The 20,377-nt window shown below is 43.1% G+C and overlaps 1 protein-coding gene across 1 annotated transcript in view; it reads left to right on the top strand.

The window, feature by feature from the left end:
* The window catches only part of LOC135221248 (diphthine--ammonia ligase-like), a 133,847-nt gene that overhangs the window by 101,382 nt on the left and 12,088 nt on the right, over nt 1–20,377 (top strand). Inside the window, exon 6 of the mRNA XM_064259064.1 lies at nt 5,855–5,946. Coding sequence (XP_064115134.1) covers nt 5,855–5,946 — 92 coding nt within the window. The remainder of the gene's footprint in view (nt 1–5,854; nt 5,947–20,377) is intronic.

Raw genomic sequence — 20,377 nt, forward strand, 5'->3', positions numbered from 1 at the left:
TGATCTGTCAGGTCCTGAACAGAGTAATGACTTCCCTGGATCTCAGGATGACCTTGGTGGCACCTCTGTGGTTTCAGGCAGAGTAGTACCCAGACCTTCTGTCTCTGCTGTCAGAGGTTCCGAGAGAAATCCCCCCAAGGTGCAACCTCTTTTGCCAACCTCATGTGGAAAGGTTTCACCAGTTGGTAGGGTCTCTATCGCTTCACGGCTGGGGACTATCAAGTGTCTCCCGCAAGCAAGAGGCTTTTCTCACAAAGGAGCAGGCCAGATGGCTAGTTATCTTAGGAGAGCTTTGTCAGCAGTTTACCAGGGCAAGTGGGCTGTCTACTGTGATTGGTGTCATAGATGGGGTTTCCACTTGGAACTTCTGTTCAGCAGACAGCAATTTTCTGATCTTTCTCAGAGATGAAAAAGGTAACGGTTTTCCTGTTGGCTTTGGCTTCCTCAAAGAGAGTTTGAGAGCTTCATGACCTGAGTTATTACTTTAAACACACCAGGGTTTTGGGGTCTGTCTCCTTTGAATTTATCCCAGAATTTGCAGGCTAGACTCAAAATCTCACAGTGCATGATGACAGGAGTTATTGCTTTGTCCTGTCAGAGCTCTGCGCTGCTATCTAAAAAGGACTCATCACCTAAGGGCTAGATGTCATAGACTTTTTGTTAGCACAGGCTGGTCCAGAAGGGAAGTGTCCAACAACACCATTTCATTCTGGCTGCATGAAGTGGTTAATCAGGCATATTCCTCACCTGCTAGTTCTGTTACTGAGTCTGTGCAGGCTAGAGTGCATGACATCAGAGGAATGGAATTTAAGAACTTGTCTCTTCATAGGATTTTGAATGCTGGTTCCTGAAGGACATTGCCAACAGGTCCTTGGACGCTTTTTCCATGGGTCCAGTGGTAGCTGCCCAGCAAGTTGCATAGCTCATCCAGTGCCTCTGTCGGGACAGTTTTTATCTTACCTGAGATGATTGTGTGAAAGAGAGAATGATGAGGTCGCTGGTCTTCTTTCTTTTTTTTTCCTTTCTTCTTCCTATGGGCAGGTTGAAGAATGGACATGTCATATGCTGAAACTGGTCTGAAACAGGTGAGTGTGGCAGTCATACTGGATGTAGTTATTTTTTGTTCCTGTACAATAGGCAAATCTCTTTCTCAGTAGCACTTACTCCTCTCTCTGGGAAGGGGAGGGAGGAGTGTGACAGACCCCTATGGCCTACATGGTTTGTTGCTTGGACAGACAGAATTCTTTACCTTCCTCAAATGCAAAGAATCTGGACATGTCTCATTATGTTTAAACCCAGCAGGCTTAGTTTTTAGATACTCGCTTATCTATTATCTCAAGGGCTCAGACCCCCTTCTTTGAAACTCAATCTTCTAGGAAGGGTGATTAGGTGGGCTGAACCCCCAGGCAGTTCAGGGTACTTGTATGATCTGTGATCCTCTGTCAGGAAATCAAATAGATCTAAATAAATATCCAAAGAATGATATCTGGATTAAGGAGTCTGATTTTGAGCAGGTGACTGATGCACCTTCTCAGAGCCAGTTCTTCTGTAAAGGGATACTGCTTTCAGTGTGCATTCTGCATTTCATTGTAAATGGTATCAAATTTTCCTGGTAGCTGCTTTTATCTTTCCAACTAACTGCCCAACTTCTTCAACTTTACCATGCTTCAGTGTCCAAATTGAATAATTTAAGAAAATAGTGTATTAGAATCCTTTGAGATTCAAGAAATGCGAGTCTATAGTAAAATCAGGCATCTACACATTTCTGTTCTGCTCCTAAAAATACTTATTACATAGCAAAAAGCACTTGACCCTAAGTGCTCAATTAATAGCTCAGTCTGTGTCTAAGGGTAAGGACTAGTGAATTGGCTTGGGTTGAAGGTGAAGAATTCTGGGCAGAGGTAGTTTATGTGATAACCACTACCTAGTGAGGTGAGAGCCGTATGAGCAGTATGTGATGAGTTGATTGATGCATGCTAACTGGCTGAGAGGTTTTCTGGGGATAGGACAAGTGATATACAGTGGTCCCCCCCGTATTCGCGGGGGATGCGTACCAGACACCCCCGCGAATAGTTAGAATCCGCGAATGTTTGGAACTCCTATAAAAACACTAAAAACAGCCTATTTTGTTAGTTAAAACTTAAGAAAAACCACTAAAAATTTTCATACTTGGTTTTTTTTAATAATTTTATCACAAAAAGTGCATTTTATGATGAAATTGATAACAAAAACCAGGAATTTGTGGATATTTCTCATAGAAAAATACCGCGAATGCGCGAATTTTCCGCGAATAATGCAGGGGAACGTTCCCGAGAGAAACCCGCCGAATATATGGGGGGTCCACTTTTGTAATATATATTATTATATTATAATTATATATATAAATACATAATATCTAATATAAATATATGTATTTATATATAATATAGAGAGAGATGAGAGAGAGAGAGAGAGGAGATATTGATAAGAGCGAGAGAGAGAGAGAGAGAGAGAGAGAGAGAAATGAGTTTGCAATTCAGTGGTGAATATAAACGTTTACAGTATACATTTAAAAACAAGGTTAACTATTGTAAACTCATTAATCCAAACATCAAAATCAGTGCTCAACAAGTTACCTGCCTGAGAGATCTCCCAGGATGAGGACATATCTACACCTCTCAGGCGTAACACCAAGGCTAAAGCTGCTCTGTAGCCTCTGATAGCAGAAATAGAAAGACCTTTCTCATCTCTGAGAAAGACCAAAAAATTTTTATATGCGCTGAATAGAGGTTTTGAGTGGAAAGAAACCCCGTCATGGCACCAATCACAGTATATTGCCCATTTCCCTACATGTTGTAAGATGGACTGAGCATGGCCTGACAGAGGAAGTTCAAAAGAAGATCTTGGGTCATGGCTGGAGCCCATTAAGGCCTCCAAACATGTAGGTGTAATAGATGATGGAGTCTGAGTCCTACATTCCAGGTTGTTGAAACCGCGAATGAGTTCAACAACTTACAAAAAGGAAGACATAAACTTCTGACTTTCTCCCTCCTCCTGCTCAGTATAGGAGACCAACAATGAGAAGTTGGTTTGATTGATGATTCTCTAGTGGGTCTAACTTCTAGGGCCGGAGAGACATCCCTCATACTTGAAGAACCAGCTACAGAAGGTTGTTGGTTGTCCACCAACAGACACCAAGGACCGATCCCTACTCAAACTCCTTCCAGATTTGTGTAACGAACCAGGATCACCATCTGGGAAGTGATCACGTACATGTATGTCCGGCAAAACGTGTACACATTCGCGTGAGGGACAGCGTACACGATCTTGTGACAATACATGGGAGCATCCGCGAGACATCGATCGTGCCCTGTCATGAGACACCGAATGAGAACAAAGCGAGTTCTTCAGAGAAGAACGAGCCTCAGGGACAAGCATTCTCCCAGGAGAATGAGTAACTTGTCCTCGGATTACTTCTTTGTCCTGTAGCACCTCCACTTCTGCAACCTTAGACTTCTTGATTGGAGCCTTATCATCCTTACAACGGCGCACAGGAGCCGAGGAAGAGGCTGTGAGAGCAATTTCAGCCACATCCGTACTTACACATAAGCCAGGTCTTTGATCGTGCACAGACATTCCTACAGTCACGAACACATTCAAGTGTAGGTACGCGAGCGTGACAAGACGACAATGAACAGAGGTGACTTTGTTGAGCAGAGGCGACGAAGAAGACTCCTTCCTGCAGGAAACCTAACCAGAATCTCAAACATTAGTCCGAAATGTAGGGGCAGGAGAAGAGTTTCTCTTGGCAGGACGATCACGATGAGAGGAGAAACATGGATGCGAGGAGAAGGCGAACCACTCCCTCTGCTCGGAGAAGGAGAAATCGCAAAGTCCTTAACTCTCCAACGTCAGATGCGATGACAACGAATTGATGAAGTGTGAGACGAAGAAGAAGAGACTTCTTCTCCATGAGATCTCTTCGCGGCAGGGGGAGGAGGTGAGGCCTTCTGCTTCTGCACAGTCTCCTTCACAGCAAACGCCGATAACCTCTCATCCAAAACAGAGTCCAGCCACTTGAAGACCGCCTGAAACAAGGCCTCTGACGGATCAGCGAGCGTGGAAGATGGCGTCATTACAGGCAACGATGACATCACAGTGATCTCAGGGTGAGCGGCTGCTACTACTGACGTCATGGACTGAGAAGATGCCGGGAGTGATGTCATGCTCTCCATGTGACCAGAGCTAGTCGATGGCCTCACTAGCAGAGTTGACTCACAAGATGGCTGCCCATGCGACCCAGCATAGAAGAGGCCAGGGGAAGGCGGGAGGAGAGCAGGAGCTTTGGGAGGGGGGGAGCGGGACTCCATGAAATATGTCGGCAAGCCTTCCAAGGAGGGAGTGCCCTGTAGCCCAAGCGATGCCCAAACCGCCACCATTTTGGAAGACCGAATCTGAAAGGCAAGATTGTGATGAGGAAGCCTCCCCACCTTTGGGACAAGCATTGGATCCTGAAGGAGAAGAGGTAACATTACACAAAACATCAGCCTGTGGCATTCCCGGTACTTCCATCGACAAATCAATGGAAGAAAAGGAAGGAGACGCAGGAACAACAGCATTAGTAACAAACAAAAGAGAAGGAGCCGACAACTCGTCACACGTAGGAGAAGCAAAGCCTTCCCAAGAAGGAAGAGTAGAAACTCTGATGTTCCCTCTTCTTGTAAAACAGCTGCCACTGAGCTTTAGGCCAGGCAAAACACTCCGGACAAGGATTCATTATAGTACAAAAGTTAGCTCTGCACCTACTGCAAGTGTTGTGTGGGTCCGTTACCACAGACGCTAAAAACCTTGAGCAAGGAAATTCTCAGACGCCTGGACACTTGCTGGCGAGGACGAGTAGTTTGAAAGGAAGCCATAATCCTTAACACAATGAGCACAAGCACTCAATCACACTGAAAAGAAAGAACATGGGCAAAACACAACTGGCTTGAAAGGAGAGCATGTGTAAGTATTTACTCTCCAAGGCAGTTAGGAAAAGATTGGGTATCACGGGGTGAGATGCGGTCTTCGACCAGATCTCACCTCGTATACGAAGGCATTGCCAGATCTCACAGATTCCTTGCTTACAATCAATGACTATATTAACAGGTTTACTAGCTGCGCTTGGAAATATCATATTGTTAAGACCAAAGGTTTGTTAGCTAAGAATAATACAAATTGATTCTACAATTTGTCATATTTTTTGTGCTCCTGTTCACACAATTGGGTCTCCACATGCACATCCATTGGCACACTTTCATATAGTGTGGTTAAATACATGCATGATATATGTTCACACAGAAAAGGTGTCATCATCGGCATATTACAGATATGGAAAGTGAGAATAATTGAGGGTTACTGTATTTTGGAACTTAATCAGTGTAGGGCTATGGGATGAATGGCTCACAATATAGGAAATGTAACCCTGTACTACTGTAAGAGTTTATTTCGGTTTGATATTTCACTTAATGATAATTCCTGAGAGTTCCTTAGGGAATAGAACTCTGTTGCATAGGCTAGGCCATTTGCAAAGATGAGTTTTAAAATCAGAATTATTATTGTAATGTGTGTTTACCTATAGCTTATCTGCTTAATTTAGAAATCAGATTTTATATTGGTTGAGGCTGATTGTGAAGTAATGGCCAGAAATGCTTCAAAGTTTTTAAAGTTATTCACATGTAGCACCAGCTGTATTCTATAGATTAACTTACTAATAATTCTCAAGATAATTCTTTTTGAAAGTGACACGCTTGTATTCATGTTAGGCCAGCATTGAACCTTCAGATTATCTACTAAACTGTGTGTTTTTTATTTATTTATTTATTTTTTTTTACAGAAGGAGAAGTACCGATTAAATGTATGTGGTGAAGGAGGTGAATATGAGACCTTCACTCTTGACTGCCCTATTTTCAGAAAGCGTATTGTTGTGTAAGTTATGTTTCATTTGCCTCTATTTTTTGTCATTCTCAGTATATTTTCTACTGTTAGTAGTCTTTATTGTGTATATGTATACTTACAGTAATTCCAAAGGCCTATGAAGTTGGGTAGGAAGCATGGTCAAAGCATATCTAATTATGAAGATGGAAAAGCACTGGGATAGAAAAAAGTATTGTGTTCAGCAGATTTATCATCCAATATATAGACAATAATACAGATATTTAGGCTTCTTCATTATTTGTGTGTGTGTTTCATTAAAGTCATTTCTCGTAATAGGGATTGGCTCTAAAGGAAAACATTCATACCACTTAAAAAGGTGACTTGGGACATCTCCAAACCACATATGATTTTCACCTCTGACCTTCGGTTTTGTGACGCCAGTGCGATTTATCTCGAAAATAACTATTTCTGGGCCTAACCTGTGTCGCTCCGTGAAATATTCCTATAGCACTCATTTCTAAGGTATAAATATTGCTAAATATACAAGAGAAAAAGCTACATGGATTATATCAGGATAAACCTGGTTCGCTCACCCCTGTATAGGATGTCGGTATAAAAACTGGGGCGAGTGAAACCACTACCACAGGTCCCCTGCCATTTAGTCTCTTCCTTTGTCAATTTCCCCCGTTCCAAAGAGGAGCCGTACCAAAGCTCGTCAGGACGGTATACACCGCTTACTACTTCAGTCTCACCTTTCCTATCCCCAGTCCTTCATCCACCTTCTATCCTCCCGCCCCGGCGGGTCCGGGATCCGACTAGAACTCGTTCAGTATGCATATAACACACACGATCCTTTATATGATTAGAATCAGGCCTAGGTTTTACCTATTTTCCCTGATTTGATCCCTCAACTGGACCCGGGGATAGAGGAAGATGATATGGAAGTGGAACGGAGCCCGGCAGTGGGTGTAGACGCAGTGCTCCAGCACAATAATTTAATTAATTTATTTATTTAGTTATAAGTTATTATGCGTTTGGTTGGCTTACTACGCCAGGCATTTCTACCCCGGCGGGTACCCTAGGACCAAAAAGCACGGTGTTCCTCTCCCTAGTTTCTCCGCCGTTTTACCGTTGTACCTCTGTGTCCCATTCCGGTGACAACAGACATGAGCTAAGAAGGGCGATCCTAGTGCAAACTAAGAAAGCCTTTCCGGTGCCGGCAGATTCAGGCTAGGGTAACCTTTTCCCTGTTCTGTTGGTACCAAGCCTAAAATTTTAGAGGAAAATGCAAAACGGGGCCAGAAAGCTGACAGGAGAGGATAGAAATAATTGTCTTTTATATTTTGCATGCTGCCAGGAATCGTTACAGCAATTTTGAAGTAGTAAAGCATGCTCTGCCGGAGTCATCTACGGCGGGTCTACATATAGCGATATTCTCGTATCAATAATTATTTTAGTGCATGCTCCGCCGGATACATCTCCGGCGGGTCCATACAGTGATACTCATGTATCATTTTTTAACCTACAGATGGTGCGCTGTCAAGAGACAGCCTGTACTGCAATCTTGCAGCAGCCGTGCGGACATGAGGTGTGCTGCACTCATGCAGGCTTTGCGGTCCAAGTTGACGATCTAGTGGTTTGGCACCCAGATGGGTGTGAGATCTGCTACAACTTGGTGCTAGAGCTCACTACCGATTAGAATTTAAAAGTAAATATCTCTTCCAGAACCCGCAGGCCGTCAAGGACTCAGCTCTCGCCACCCTCAAGATCTGGGTAGGAGGATTTGGCCGCAACGCCAAGGGCAAGAAGCCCTACATGCTCTCCGAAGAGTTGTGCTCCCTCATCTACCCTAATGCTAAGATGTCAGCAGCCGTATCGGCGGATCTGGCGGCCCCGATCATCACCAGGATCCGAGAAGAGGCTCAGGCCGTACTGGCGGAAGACCTGGAGGGTTTGGGCGATGAGGTAGTCGGAGGGGTTGCAGCAATCAACCTGGACCTCGAACCCATGTTAATCGACATCCAGGATGATGGTAAGGGAGTAAGTGAGGCAGTTGGTACACAGGCTAAAGTGCTTTCCTTTAGCCCGTCTCATTCCTCCTCATCTTTTCAGGGATTTACCAAGAGGCCTACGACTTCTGGGTGCAAGTCGGGGTCGGTTATCCCTAAAGTTAAAGCCAAGATAGACACCCGTAGGTCTATTGCTAAGCCCCTCCCTAAGCCTTCCAAACCAAAGTCCCTTAGGGAAAGCCGTTCCAGTTCGTCATCAGCCCCCAAACTGATGGCGGACGCGGCAAAGGCTGCCACACCTAGGCAGGGATCGAGGACAAGATTGGCTAAACCTAGATCTCAGGACTCGGGTTTTGACCCCGCCTCATTTTCCAGCATGCTGATGCTAGAGATGGGGAACTTGGTTCAATCCAAGTTCCAGGAGATTTCAGCCCAGCTGGTCTCGAGTCTGGAGACATCAGGCCAATCGATCCAGTCTTTGGCACAAAAACTGGAGAACCAAGAGACACTGATGCAGGGAGTCCTCCAGTCCGGACATCCACAGCAGCCTCTGGCTGTACCGGACGCCTCGAAACTGCCACCCTTCAAGAACACCCATGCCCCCTTCTCAGAGGGCATGCTGACAATCGAGGGGTGTGGAACCCGGCCAGTAGAAGACTTTGAGTTCTACCCATTGGGTCTCCAATTCCCCTTTTCAGGATATGCCAACGCCTGAACGGGAGGAAAGGCATTGTCCGCGAGAAGACCAAAGTACCGGAAGGGAGCACTGGTCATCTTCCCCAGAGACCAGGCTCAATCAGCATGGGTTCGAACCTTGACCGAATGGGAGTGTACGAATACTAAGCTAACTCGCCACAAGAGTCCCTTCACCATGTTTGTGGTCGCTGATGACACTCCCATTCCGTGTACATCTAAGATCGTAGAACTGACACTCCAGGCAGCAGTAGAGGACAAACCCATGCCTCAAATCAGAGAGACGGATTTACCATCCGTGCTCCTCCCGGGAGGAACAGAGAGTTGGTTGGATGCCCCGGCAACATTTTCAGTAGGGAAGTTGAGCCAGGATTGTGCCACAACGCTCTTTAGTGAGCGCTTGCCCAGACTCCCAGAAGCACTGGTGAAAGCAGAGTACGAAGCCAGATGTCGCTTGTGTAGGTCTATCAATTCCACCACTATGGCGGAAATGACGACCCTGGTTTACACTGACGAATCTTTATTCAAGATTCTGACGAAGTCATTACTTCACACCTTACAGTGTGACGTATATGACTTCGCTGTAGCCAGGAGGAACTGCAGAAAGCACGTCTTGGCTGATGCTTCTATTCCCCATGAGCCAAACAGACTCATCAAGGCTTCGATCTGGGGTGCGAACCTGTTCCCTGAGACGGTAGTGAACGGAGTCTTGAGTGAAGCAGCCAGGGTTAACCAGAGCTTGCGAGTTCGATGGGGCCTGATCCCCAAGAGAAGATTTGAATCTTCTGGAGCCCAGCCCAGGGGAAAGAAGAGAGCAAGGAGGTTCCAGCCTTTCCAGTCTACCCAACCTCAGACAATGGTCCAGGCAGTTCCAGTAGGCCAACTGAACCAACTGTCCACTTCAAAAGCTCAGCCTCAACAGCAGTTCATGCTGCTGCAGAGCCAACCCTCTCAGCAGCCTCAAAGCTCGACCAATTTTACCCCTTCTCCGGCCTTCAATGCCTCCTATGAAAACCAAGGGGTCTTTCATGGGTATAACCGGTTCGCAAGAGGTAGCCGAGCCAGAGGAGCTTTCCGCAGAGCTGGCGGAAGAGCATCTGGCAGAGGAAGAGGCTTCAGAGGAAGCCGGGGTAACCGACCCTCAGCGAACCAGTGAGACTCCTCAGGTAGGAGGGAGGCTGTGCCTATTCAAGAACCGCTTGAAATTCAGCAGTTTGGCATACAGCATAATAGCAAAAGGACTGGGATGGAGTTGGAAGAAAGGGCCTCCTCCATCAACCAATTTTTATCAACATCCTACAGCGGATCTAATAAATTATGCCCAAGACCCTTTTCAAAAGAGGGTAGTTACAAAGACAAGTACTTAAAATTTCAAGGACGCTTGTCTCATCTGAACTCATACATTCAATGCGACAAGTTCCACATGCTAACTGTCACCACCTCTATAGATCTTACAGATGCCTACTATCATGTTCCGGTAGCAAGGCACTTCTGCCCCTTCCTAGGCTTCAGATTAGGCAAACAGGCTTACGCCTTTAAAGTAATGCCATTCGGGCTCAACATAGTGCCCAGAATATTTACAAAGTTAGCGGAAACAGTAGTACAAGAACTGAGAGCTCAAGGGATAATGCTAGTATACCTAGACGACTGGCTTATCTGGGCCACAAACGACAAAGAATGTCTCAGAGCAACCCGAAAAGTACTAAAATTTCTGGAATACCTAGGATTCCAGATAAACCACAAGAAATCCCGACTCACTTCGGCACCACGGTTTCAGTGGTTGGGAATACAATGGGATCTCAATTCACACAAACTTTCGATCCCGCCGGTGAAACGAAGGGAAATAGCAAACGCTACGAGGCACTTCCTCAGAACCAAGAAAAAATCTTAGGTTCGCTCCAATTCGCCTCAGTAACAGATGTTCTTCTAAAAGCCAAACTCAAGGATATAAACCGGGTTTGGCGGACCAGAGCAAACAGGAAATTGTGAGACAAAATTTCCCGCATCCCTGCAATACTACGAAAGAGACTCTGCCCATGGACAGAAGTCAAGAACCTGGTAAAATCAAGGGATTTTGACGTAAGGAAAAATCTATTTCTGGGCGATTGGTTCGTGTCGCCCAGCGAAATATCCCTTTAATCCATTATTTCTAAGGTAAATGAACTAACAAATACCAGAGAATAAATAAAATAAAGAAAAGGTCAGTATAACTGACTCGCTCACCCTCCAAGAGGGCGTCGGTATGAACACTAGGGCGAGTGAGACCACTACCACGAACCTCTTACCAATAGAAATCTCCTACGACAAAACCCCCACAAGAGGGGAGCCGACCCACAGAATGGGCAGCAACTACTACTACTCCACCCCACGCTACCGACCGCTGCGCCTCTGGTGGCCATCCTTTCTGTTAGCACCGGAAGTATGTCCTCCAAGAAGCAATTATTCGTCATGAGCCGAATAAGTTGCTTTCCTCCAACATCTGGGGGGCAGACCTCTTTCCTGAGTCGATGGTCAAGGAGGTCCAAGCTGAAGCAACAAGGCTCAACCAGAGCCTTAAAGATCGTTGGGGTCTCACAGCGAAGAGACGCCAAGACCAAGCTGCCAAAGGTAAGTCTCAGAAGAAACTAAGCGTTACCAGCCTTACCAAAAGAAGCAGCAACGCTTTACCCAGGCTGTTTCGGCTGTACCTATAGTACAATCAGCCCAACCCTCTACTTCTAAGGCTCAGTCACAACCTATTTATGTGATTTCCCCCCAGCCTCAGCCTTCCACCTCCTACGCTGTCTCCCCAGCCTTTAACCAAGTGTTCGAAGGCCAGGCCTTTCAGCAATATGACCGGTTTGGCAGGGGAGGAAGAGCTAGGGGATCCTTTCGTCAGAGAGGATCAGGAAGGTCTCTCAACAGGGGAAAACACTTCCATGGAGGCCGCGGATGTCACTCAACCCAGCAACAGTGAGAGCTCGAAGGTAGGAGGGAGGCTGTTTCTCTTCCGGCATCGGTGGGGATTCAGCAATTGGGCACAGAGCATTGTGTCAAAAGGCCTGGGTTGGAGTTGGATTGCGGATCCTCCTCCATCCAGACCATTCCTTCAACTTCCATCAAAAGAAATGACGGAGTATGCGGAGGACCTCCTTCAGAAAGGAGCAATAGCGAGAGTCAACAGATTAAAGTTTCAAGGTCGCTTATTCAGCGTGCCAAAGAAAGGCTCACAAAAAAGAAGGGTAATCTTAGACTTGTCCCGCTTAAACTTGGCCATTCGCTGCGACAAGTTCAAAATGCTGACTATCTCGCAGGTGCGGACCTTACTTCCCCGTGGGGCCGTCACCACCTCTATCGATCTTACAGACGCATACTATCATATCCCTATTGCAAGACACTTTCGCCCTTATCTGGGCTTCAAGATAGGAGATCAAGCATTCTCCTTCAAGGTAGTTCCCTTCGGTCTGAACGTGGCACCCAGGGTGTTCACGAAGTTGGGGGAAGTAGTCGTCCAACAACTGAGGTCTCAGGGGATAATGGTAGTAGCGTATCTCGACGATTGGTTGATTTGGGCTCCAACAGTCGAGGAATGTCACAAAGCCACACTGAAAGTAATCCAGTTCCTAGAGTATCTGGGGTTCAAGATAAACAGAACAAAATCAAGACTCACTCCGGAGTCCAACTTTCAGTGGCTGGGCATTCAATGGAATCTATCCTCCCATACTCTGTTGATTCCATCAGCCAAGAGAAAGGAAATAGCAAAGTCAGTAAAGCAATTTCTAAAGCACATATATGCTTCAAGGAGAAGCCAGGAAAGAATCCTGGGTTCCCTCCAATTTGCCTCAGTGACAAACATCTTGATGAAAGCCAAACTGAAAGACCTAACCAGAATCTGGCGCTCACGAGCAAATGTCAGATCCAGGGACAAGTTATCATCAATCCCACAGATTCCACAGTTTCCTCCACCAAGCTTAGTGGTCCACACGGACGCCTCACTAAGTGGTTGGGGAGGATACTCCCAATATGAAAAGGTTTAAGGCACTTGGTCACTAACACTCCGCCAGCTTCATATCAATGTTTTAGAAACCATTGCAGTATTTCTAACCCTAAGGAAACTCTCTCCGGTGAGGAGGATCCATATCAGGTTAGTCTTAGACAGCGCAGTAATAGTCCACTGCATAAATAGAGGAGGTTCCAAACCAAGCCACATAAACCATGTCATGATAGCAATCTTTTCATTGGCAGCAAAGAACCAATGGCATCTGTGAGTAACTCACCTGGCAGGAGTAAGGAACGTAGTGGCAGATGCACTGTCAAGGACAACTCCGCTAGAGTCGGAATGGTCCTTAGACAACAGGTCATTCAACTGGATCAGTCAGCAGTGCCCGGGTCTTCAGGTGGACTTGTTTGCCACAGAATCCAACCACAAGTTACAAGACTATGTGGCTCCCAATCTGGACCCCATGGCTCAAGCCACAGACGCCATGTCCATAGATTGCAACAGTTGGGGGAAGATTTACTTATTCCCTCCAATAAATCTACTAATGAAAGTCCTGGACAAACTCAGATCCTTCAAAAGACGGATTGCGCTAGTAGCTCCCAACTGGCCCAAGAGCAATTGGTATCCTTTACTGGGGGAATTGGGACTCCATCACAAACGGATCCCCAATCCGAGGCTAACACAACTAGTACAAACGAGGACTGTGTGCGCTTCCTCAAGGATTCAGAATGCTCTAACTTTATGGATTTTATGAAATTTGCGGCGCAAAAAGATGTCAACATAGATCCTATTAACACCCGGTTTCTAGAATCAGACAAACGAGAATCTACGCTTAGACAGTATGATTCTGCGGTAAAGAAACTAGCCTCTTTCTTGAAAGACTCAAAGGTAAAGACGATGAATACGAATCTGGCTGTTACTTTCTTTAGGACCCTGTTTGAGAAGGGCCTAGCAGCTAGTACTATTACCACAACTTAATCTGCCTCAAGGAAAATTTTCCAGTTTGGGTTTAACGTTAATTTAGCAGATTCGTATTTTTCATCGATTCCGAGGGCTTGTGCTAGATTAAGACCAGCAGACAGACCTCATACAGTCTCCTGGTTTCTAAATGACATACTTAAACTAGCTTCAGACACCGACAATGAATTGTGTCCTTATACAATCCTTCTTAGGAAGACTTTATTCCTTGTAAGCCTAGCTTCAGGAGTCAGAATATCAGAACTGTCGCTCTTTCTAGAGAACCAAATCATATTGACTTCCTTCCATCCGGAGAAGTTCTATTATTACCAGATCGGAAATTCTTGGCCAAGAACAAAGATCTTCAGAGCAGATGGTCTCCGTGGAAGATTGTTCCACTTCCACAGGATTTATCCCTTTGTCCAGTCAAAACATTGAGATCATTTTTAGACAGAACTTCCAATAAAACTTCAGGTCCTTTATTCATTAGAGAGAATGGTGGAACAATCTCACTAAAAGCAATTAGACAACAAATTCTGTATTTTATTAAACAGGCTAACCCGGAATCAGTTCCCCATGTACATGATGTCCGAACTGTAGCTACCTCAATTAATCACTTCCACCATATGAACTTTGATGACCTTAGAAAGTATACGGGATGGAAATCACCGAAAGTATTTAAACGACACTACCTCAAACCCTTAGAGGCCCTTAAATATTCAGCAGTGGCAGCAGGGAACATTGTTTCCCTTGACACAGCCTAGTCATGTTGAAATATCTAGTCTTAATAGATCTGCCTTCTCTTAGCTCTTTCTCTCCTACCTGCCTCGCTTAAAGCCCTTAGCCTTCACCTCGGTATTTTTACTTGGATTGCACATTTGAACCATTCTTGTACTATGTATATTTATCTATTATTCATATACATAAAATATCTTATATTACTTAGTGTAGTAATATCTTATATTTTGGTGTAGTAATCACCCTGGTCTTACTGTAAATTGGTTTTGATAGTTGTATATACTTCATAGTGTAAGGACCTAGATTTAAGATAATTGTTAAAACTTTACTTTAAGATTTAAATAATTTTATTAAAAGAAGGTTGAATTACTTAAGAGTCTAATTGCTCCCTTCCAGTAGCCTTTTAGATTTTATATCCAAGCTTGTGCGTCCTATTCTCTGTTACTATTTCACGGAGCGACACAGGTTAGGCCCAGAAAAGGGATTTTGACAAAGGAAAAATCTATTTCTGGGCAGTGACCTGTGTCGCCCAGTGAACCCACCCCTGATTTCCTCACCCTATAGGCCCAAGCTTGGGTGCTATTTTCAGGAAAGACGATCGAGACGCTAGTTGTAGCAGTAGCGGGCAGTAGATGGCTTTGGTACGGCTCCTCTTTGGAACGGGGGAAATTGACAAAGGAAGAGACTAAATGGCAGGGGACCTCTGGTAGTGGTTTCACTCCCCCCAGTTTTTATACCGACACCCTATACAGGGGTGAGCGAACCAGGTTTATCCTGGTATAATCCATGTAGCTTTTTCTCTTGTATATATGGCAATATTTATACCTTAGAAATGAGTGATATAGGAATATTTCACTTGATACTTAATATTAAGACCTGGGGTTACTAACATATATAGACTTGATGTAGACCTCCGATCAAATGGAGAGTTTTTATTCTAAAGGTCATATTTTTAGTTGATATGAATTTTTTCATTGTGGCAAAAAAAAAAAAAAAAACTATAAATCAGGAAAAAAATGTAAAAAAATTTTTTTCTAAAAATTAAAAAAAAGGCAAGGTCTGATTGTTCTATGTCTTTCTAAGTTATATACTAAATTTCAATGTTATAGCTTTAAAACTAAGGGAGAAGATAGAATTTGAGTCAACAAGTATAGTTTTGAGATACTGGTGTTCAAAGTTTTTCTTTGTATTTTTTACAAAGACAGCGTTAATAAGTCATGATTATTATGAATTTTATATGCCTTTTTGGGTATTAATAAACCAAAACTGTTGTTTATCATAATTTAATCATAAATGAAGATCCCTTAGCTCAAAGATCATAATCTGGGGCACTTATGCAACATTCGCTCTCTCTCCTTCACTAACTCCGCTAATGTTGCTGATCTTAACCCTTAAACGCCAATTGGACGTATTAAACGTCGACAAAAATTGTCTATTGGTTGCCGAATTGACGTATGAAACGTCGATGCAAAATTTTTTTTTTAAATTTGCGGAAAAATAGTTATAGGCCTACTTGGCAAAAACTTTTGTATCACACACCTTGAGGGATGCTGGGAGTTCACGGATCAAGCTGTTGTTTTGTTTTCAGTCATTACCCAGGCGCGCAAGCGCGAATTTCTTTCTTCTCGCACTAAAAAGCATCAGCGACACATCTCGTAAATTATTTCGTCACTTTGACATAATTTTTGCACCATTTTATATTAGCCGTTACATAGAGTTTTATATATGAAAATGTGTGCAATTTCATTTAGAATACAACAAAAAACAACCTATGGTTGTAGCTTTTATCAGTTTTGAAATATTTTTAATATAAATAACGATAAGTGCCAAAATTTCAACCTTCGGTCAACTTTGACTACCGAAATGGTCGAAAAATGCAGTTGTAAGCTAAAACTCTTATATTCTAGTAAGATTAAACCATTTACCTTCATTTTACAACAAATTGGAAGTCTCTAGCACAATATTTCGATTTATGGTGAATTTATGAAAAAACTTTTTTCCTTACGTCTGCACGATAACTCTTCCGAAAAAAATCAGAAATTTTTTCGTCTGATTGTCGTAATGTTTGCAGTTTTATAAAAGCCGTTACATAAAGTTTTATATATGGAAATGTGCGCAATTTCATGTAGAATATAACAGCAAACAACCCATGGTTGTAGCTTTTATCAGTTTTGAAATATTTTCATATAAATAAGTGCCAAAATATCAAACTTTGGTCAAATTTGACTTGACCAAAATGGTAAAAAAACGCAATTGTAAGCTAAAACTTTTACATTCTAGTAATACTCAATCATTTACCTTTGTTTTGCAACAAATTGAAAGTCTCTATGCACAATATTTCGATTTAAAGTGAATTTATGAAAAAACTTTTTCCTTACGTCCGCGCAGTAACTCTTACGAAAAAATCAGAAATTTATTTGTCCAAAAGTCGTAATGTTTGCACCGTTTTATATTAGCCGTTACATAAAGTTTTATGTATGAAAATGTGCACAGTTTCATGTAGAATACAAAAAAACAACAACTCATGGTTGTAGCTTTTATTAGTTTTGAAATATTTTGACATAAATTACGATAAGTGCCAAAATTTCAACCTTCTGTCAAATTTGACTCGACCGAAATGGTCGAAAACTGCAATTGTTAGCTAAAGCTCTTACATTCTAGTAATACTTAATCATTTACCTTCATTTTGCAACAAATTGGAAGTCTCTAGCACAATATTTCGGTTTATGGTGAATTTATGAAAAAACTTTTTCCTACGTCTGTGCGGTAACTGCCGAAAAAATCAGAAATTTTTTGTCCGATTGTCATAATGTTTACACCGATTTATATTAGCTGTTACATAAAGTTTTAATGAAAATGTGTGCAATTTCATGTATAATACAACAAAAAACAACCCATGGTTGTAACTTTTATCAGTTTTGAAATATTTTGATATAAATAACGATAAGTGCAAAAATTTCAACCTTTGGTCAACTTTGACTCGACCGAAATGGTAAAAAAATGCAATTGTATGCTAAAACTATTAGATTCTAGTAATATTCAATTATTTACCTTTATTTTGCAACAAATTGGAAGTTTCTAGCACCATGTTTCGATTTATGGTGAATTTATGAAAAAAACTTTTTCCTTACGTCCGTGCGGTAACTTCTGAAAAAAACTGAAATTTTTTCGTCCGAAAGTCGTAATATTTTTCGTAATATGTTTCGATTTATGGTGAATTTATGAAAAAAAACTTTTTCCTTACGTCCGTGTGGTAACTTCTGAAAAAAACAGACATTTTTTCGTCCGAAAGTCGTAATATTTGCACCGTTTTATATTAGCCGTTACATAAAGGTTTATATATGAAAATGTGTGCAATTTTATGTAGAATACATCTAAAAACAACCCATGGTTGTAGCTTTTATTAGTTTTGAAATATTTTGATATAGATAAAGGTAAGTGCCAAAATTTCAACCTTCTGTCAACTTTGACTCAACCGAAATAATCGAAAACCACAATTGTAAGCTAAAACTCTTACATTCTACTAATAGTCAATCATTTACCTTCAATTTGCAACAAATTGGGAGTCTCTAGCACAATATTTCGATTTATGGTGAATTTATGAAAAAAACTTCTTCCTACGTCTGCGCGGTAACTGCCAAAAAAATCATAAATTTTGTTGTTGATTGTCGTAATGTTTGCATCGATTCATAGTAGCCGTTACATAAAGTTTTATATATGAAAATGTGTGCAATTCCATGTAGAATACATCTAAAAACAACCCATGGTTGTAGTTTTTATCAGTTTTGAAATATTTTCATATAAATAACGATAAGTGCCAAAATTTCAACCTTCGGTCAACTTTGACTCTACTGAAATGGTAAAAAAACGCAATTGTAAGCTAAAACTATTGCATTCTAGTAATATTCAATCATTTACCTTTATTTTGCAACAAATTGAAAGTCTCTAGCACAATATTTTGATTTATGGTGAATTTATGAAAAAAACTTTTTCCTTACATCTGCGCGGTAACTCTTCCGAAAAAATCAGAAATTTTTTGTCCGAAAGTCGTAATATTTGCACCGTTTTATATTAGCCGTTACATAAAGTTTTATACAGTGGTACCTCGAGATATGAAAGGCTCAGCTTACGAAAAACTCGAGATATGAAAGCTAACACAAAAAATTTAACGGCTCTACATACAAAAAGTTTTCAAGATACGAAAAGGTTTCTGTAAAGTCCGAGATTCACCTGAACCACCAATAATAATTTTGAAACTCGCGCGCCACCAACTGAGTAGACTCGCCACCATCCTCCTGCTCTCCCATTGGTTCCTGATGCTAGTCACCGCCATGAGATCCTTCTCTCCTATTGGTCAGCACCCCTCCCGTGTTGCATCTACGTAGCGGCGTGCTTCTTCAGCCAGTGCACGGCATCATCTGTATCGTATGTACACGGTATTCGTTCAGTCTAATGATTTCGTTTAGTAACGTAAATTTGTTAGTGATTTCGTTGTAGTATACATACTTTATCGTGTTGTGTGAAAACTTTACTCTACTTATACGTAAATTACGTACAGTATAACGTAGTCATGGGTCCCAAGAAAGTTGAAATTCACGGAAAGAAGCGAATGCTCTCTTTGGAGACAAAGATGGAGATTATCAAGAAGTATGAAGCTGTTATGCGATTGAGTGTTATCGCCAAGGAATAAGGCCGAAATCCGTTGACAATAGGCACCATCCTTAAGCAGAAGGATGTCATCAAAGCAGCTACACCTTCCAAGGGCATCACTATTTTGTCCAGCAAGAGGACCCATGTGCACGACGAGATGGAATGGCTGCTTCTCGTCTGGATAAAAGACAAAGAAATCACTGGCGATACGATAACGGAGACGGCAATCTCCCACAAGGCCAGCGCTATTTTCTGCGATTTGATTGCCCAGGCGGAAGATGACGGAGAAGGGACATCAACGCCAACCCCAGAGTTCAAGGCTTCGCATGGGTGGTTCGAGAAATTCCGTAAACGGACTGGTATCCATTCGGTGGTGTGGCATGGGGAGGTTGCCAGCTCGGACACGAAAGCGGCCGAAGCCTTTAAAATGAAGTTCGACGAGATGATGACCAAGGAAGGCTACAGTTCTCAGCAAGTCTTCAACTGTGATGAGACTGGCCTTTTTTGGAAAAAATGCCTCGTCGGACGTACATCACGAAGGAAGAGAAGAAGCTACCGTGGCATAAGCCTATGAAAGACAGGCTTACGCTCGCACTTTGTTCAAACGCCAGTGGGGATTGCAAGGTGAAGCCCCTACTGGTGTATCATTCCGAGACTCCTCGAGCCTTCAAGGCCCACAAAGTGCAGCTTAAGGAGAAGCTTCCAGTGATGTGGAGGGCTAATGCGAAACCCTGGGTAACGAGGCTTTTGTTCACGGAGTGGGTAAATCTGTGTTTCGGCCCGACAGTGAAGAAATTCTTGGAAGAGAAGCGCCTCCCTCTGAAATGTCTGCTGGTGTTGGACAATGCCCCTCCCCCCCCTCCTGGCCTCGAGGAAGATATCCTAGCGGAGTATTCCTTCATCAAGATTCTTTATCTTCCGCCTAACACCACCCCTCTCCTCCAGCCTATGGACCAGCAAGTGATATCGAACTTTAAGAAGCTGTATACGAAACATCTTTTCAAGAGATGTTTCGACATCACCGATACCACAAACCTCACCTTGCGTCAATTTTGGAAGGAGCATTTCGACATCGTCATATGCATCCGACTCATCGACCAAGCTTGGCAGGAGGTTTCGAGGCGAACCTTGAATTCTTCGTGGAGGAAACTCTGGCCTGATGCCGTATCCACCCGAGACTTCGAGGGATTCGACGTGGGCGAAGCTGGTGCTGCAGATTCAGAAACTGTTGACGATCCTGAAACTGTTTTGGAACCAGATCTTGACGAGATCGTTGCACTCGGCAAGTCCATGGGGCTGGTCGTCGACGAGGACGACATCAACGACCTTCTCGAGGAGCACCAAGAGGAGCTTACGACGGATGACCTGAAGGAGTTGGAGGCTATGCAACATAACGTCGTTCAAGAGGAGTTCTCTAGCAGCGGCGAGGAGGAGGACAATCCTATGACAACAGCAG

Source organism: Macrobrachium nipponense, chromosome 2 (assembly GCF_015104395.2).
Source record: "Macrobrachium nipponense isolate FS-2020 chromosome 2, ASM1510439v2, whole genome shotgun sequence".
NCBI lineage: Eukaryota > Metazoa > Arthropoda > Malacostraca > Decapoda > Palaemonidae > Macrobrachium > Macrobrachium nipponense.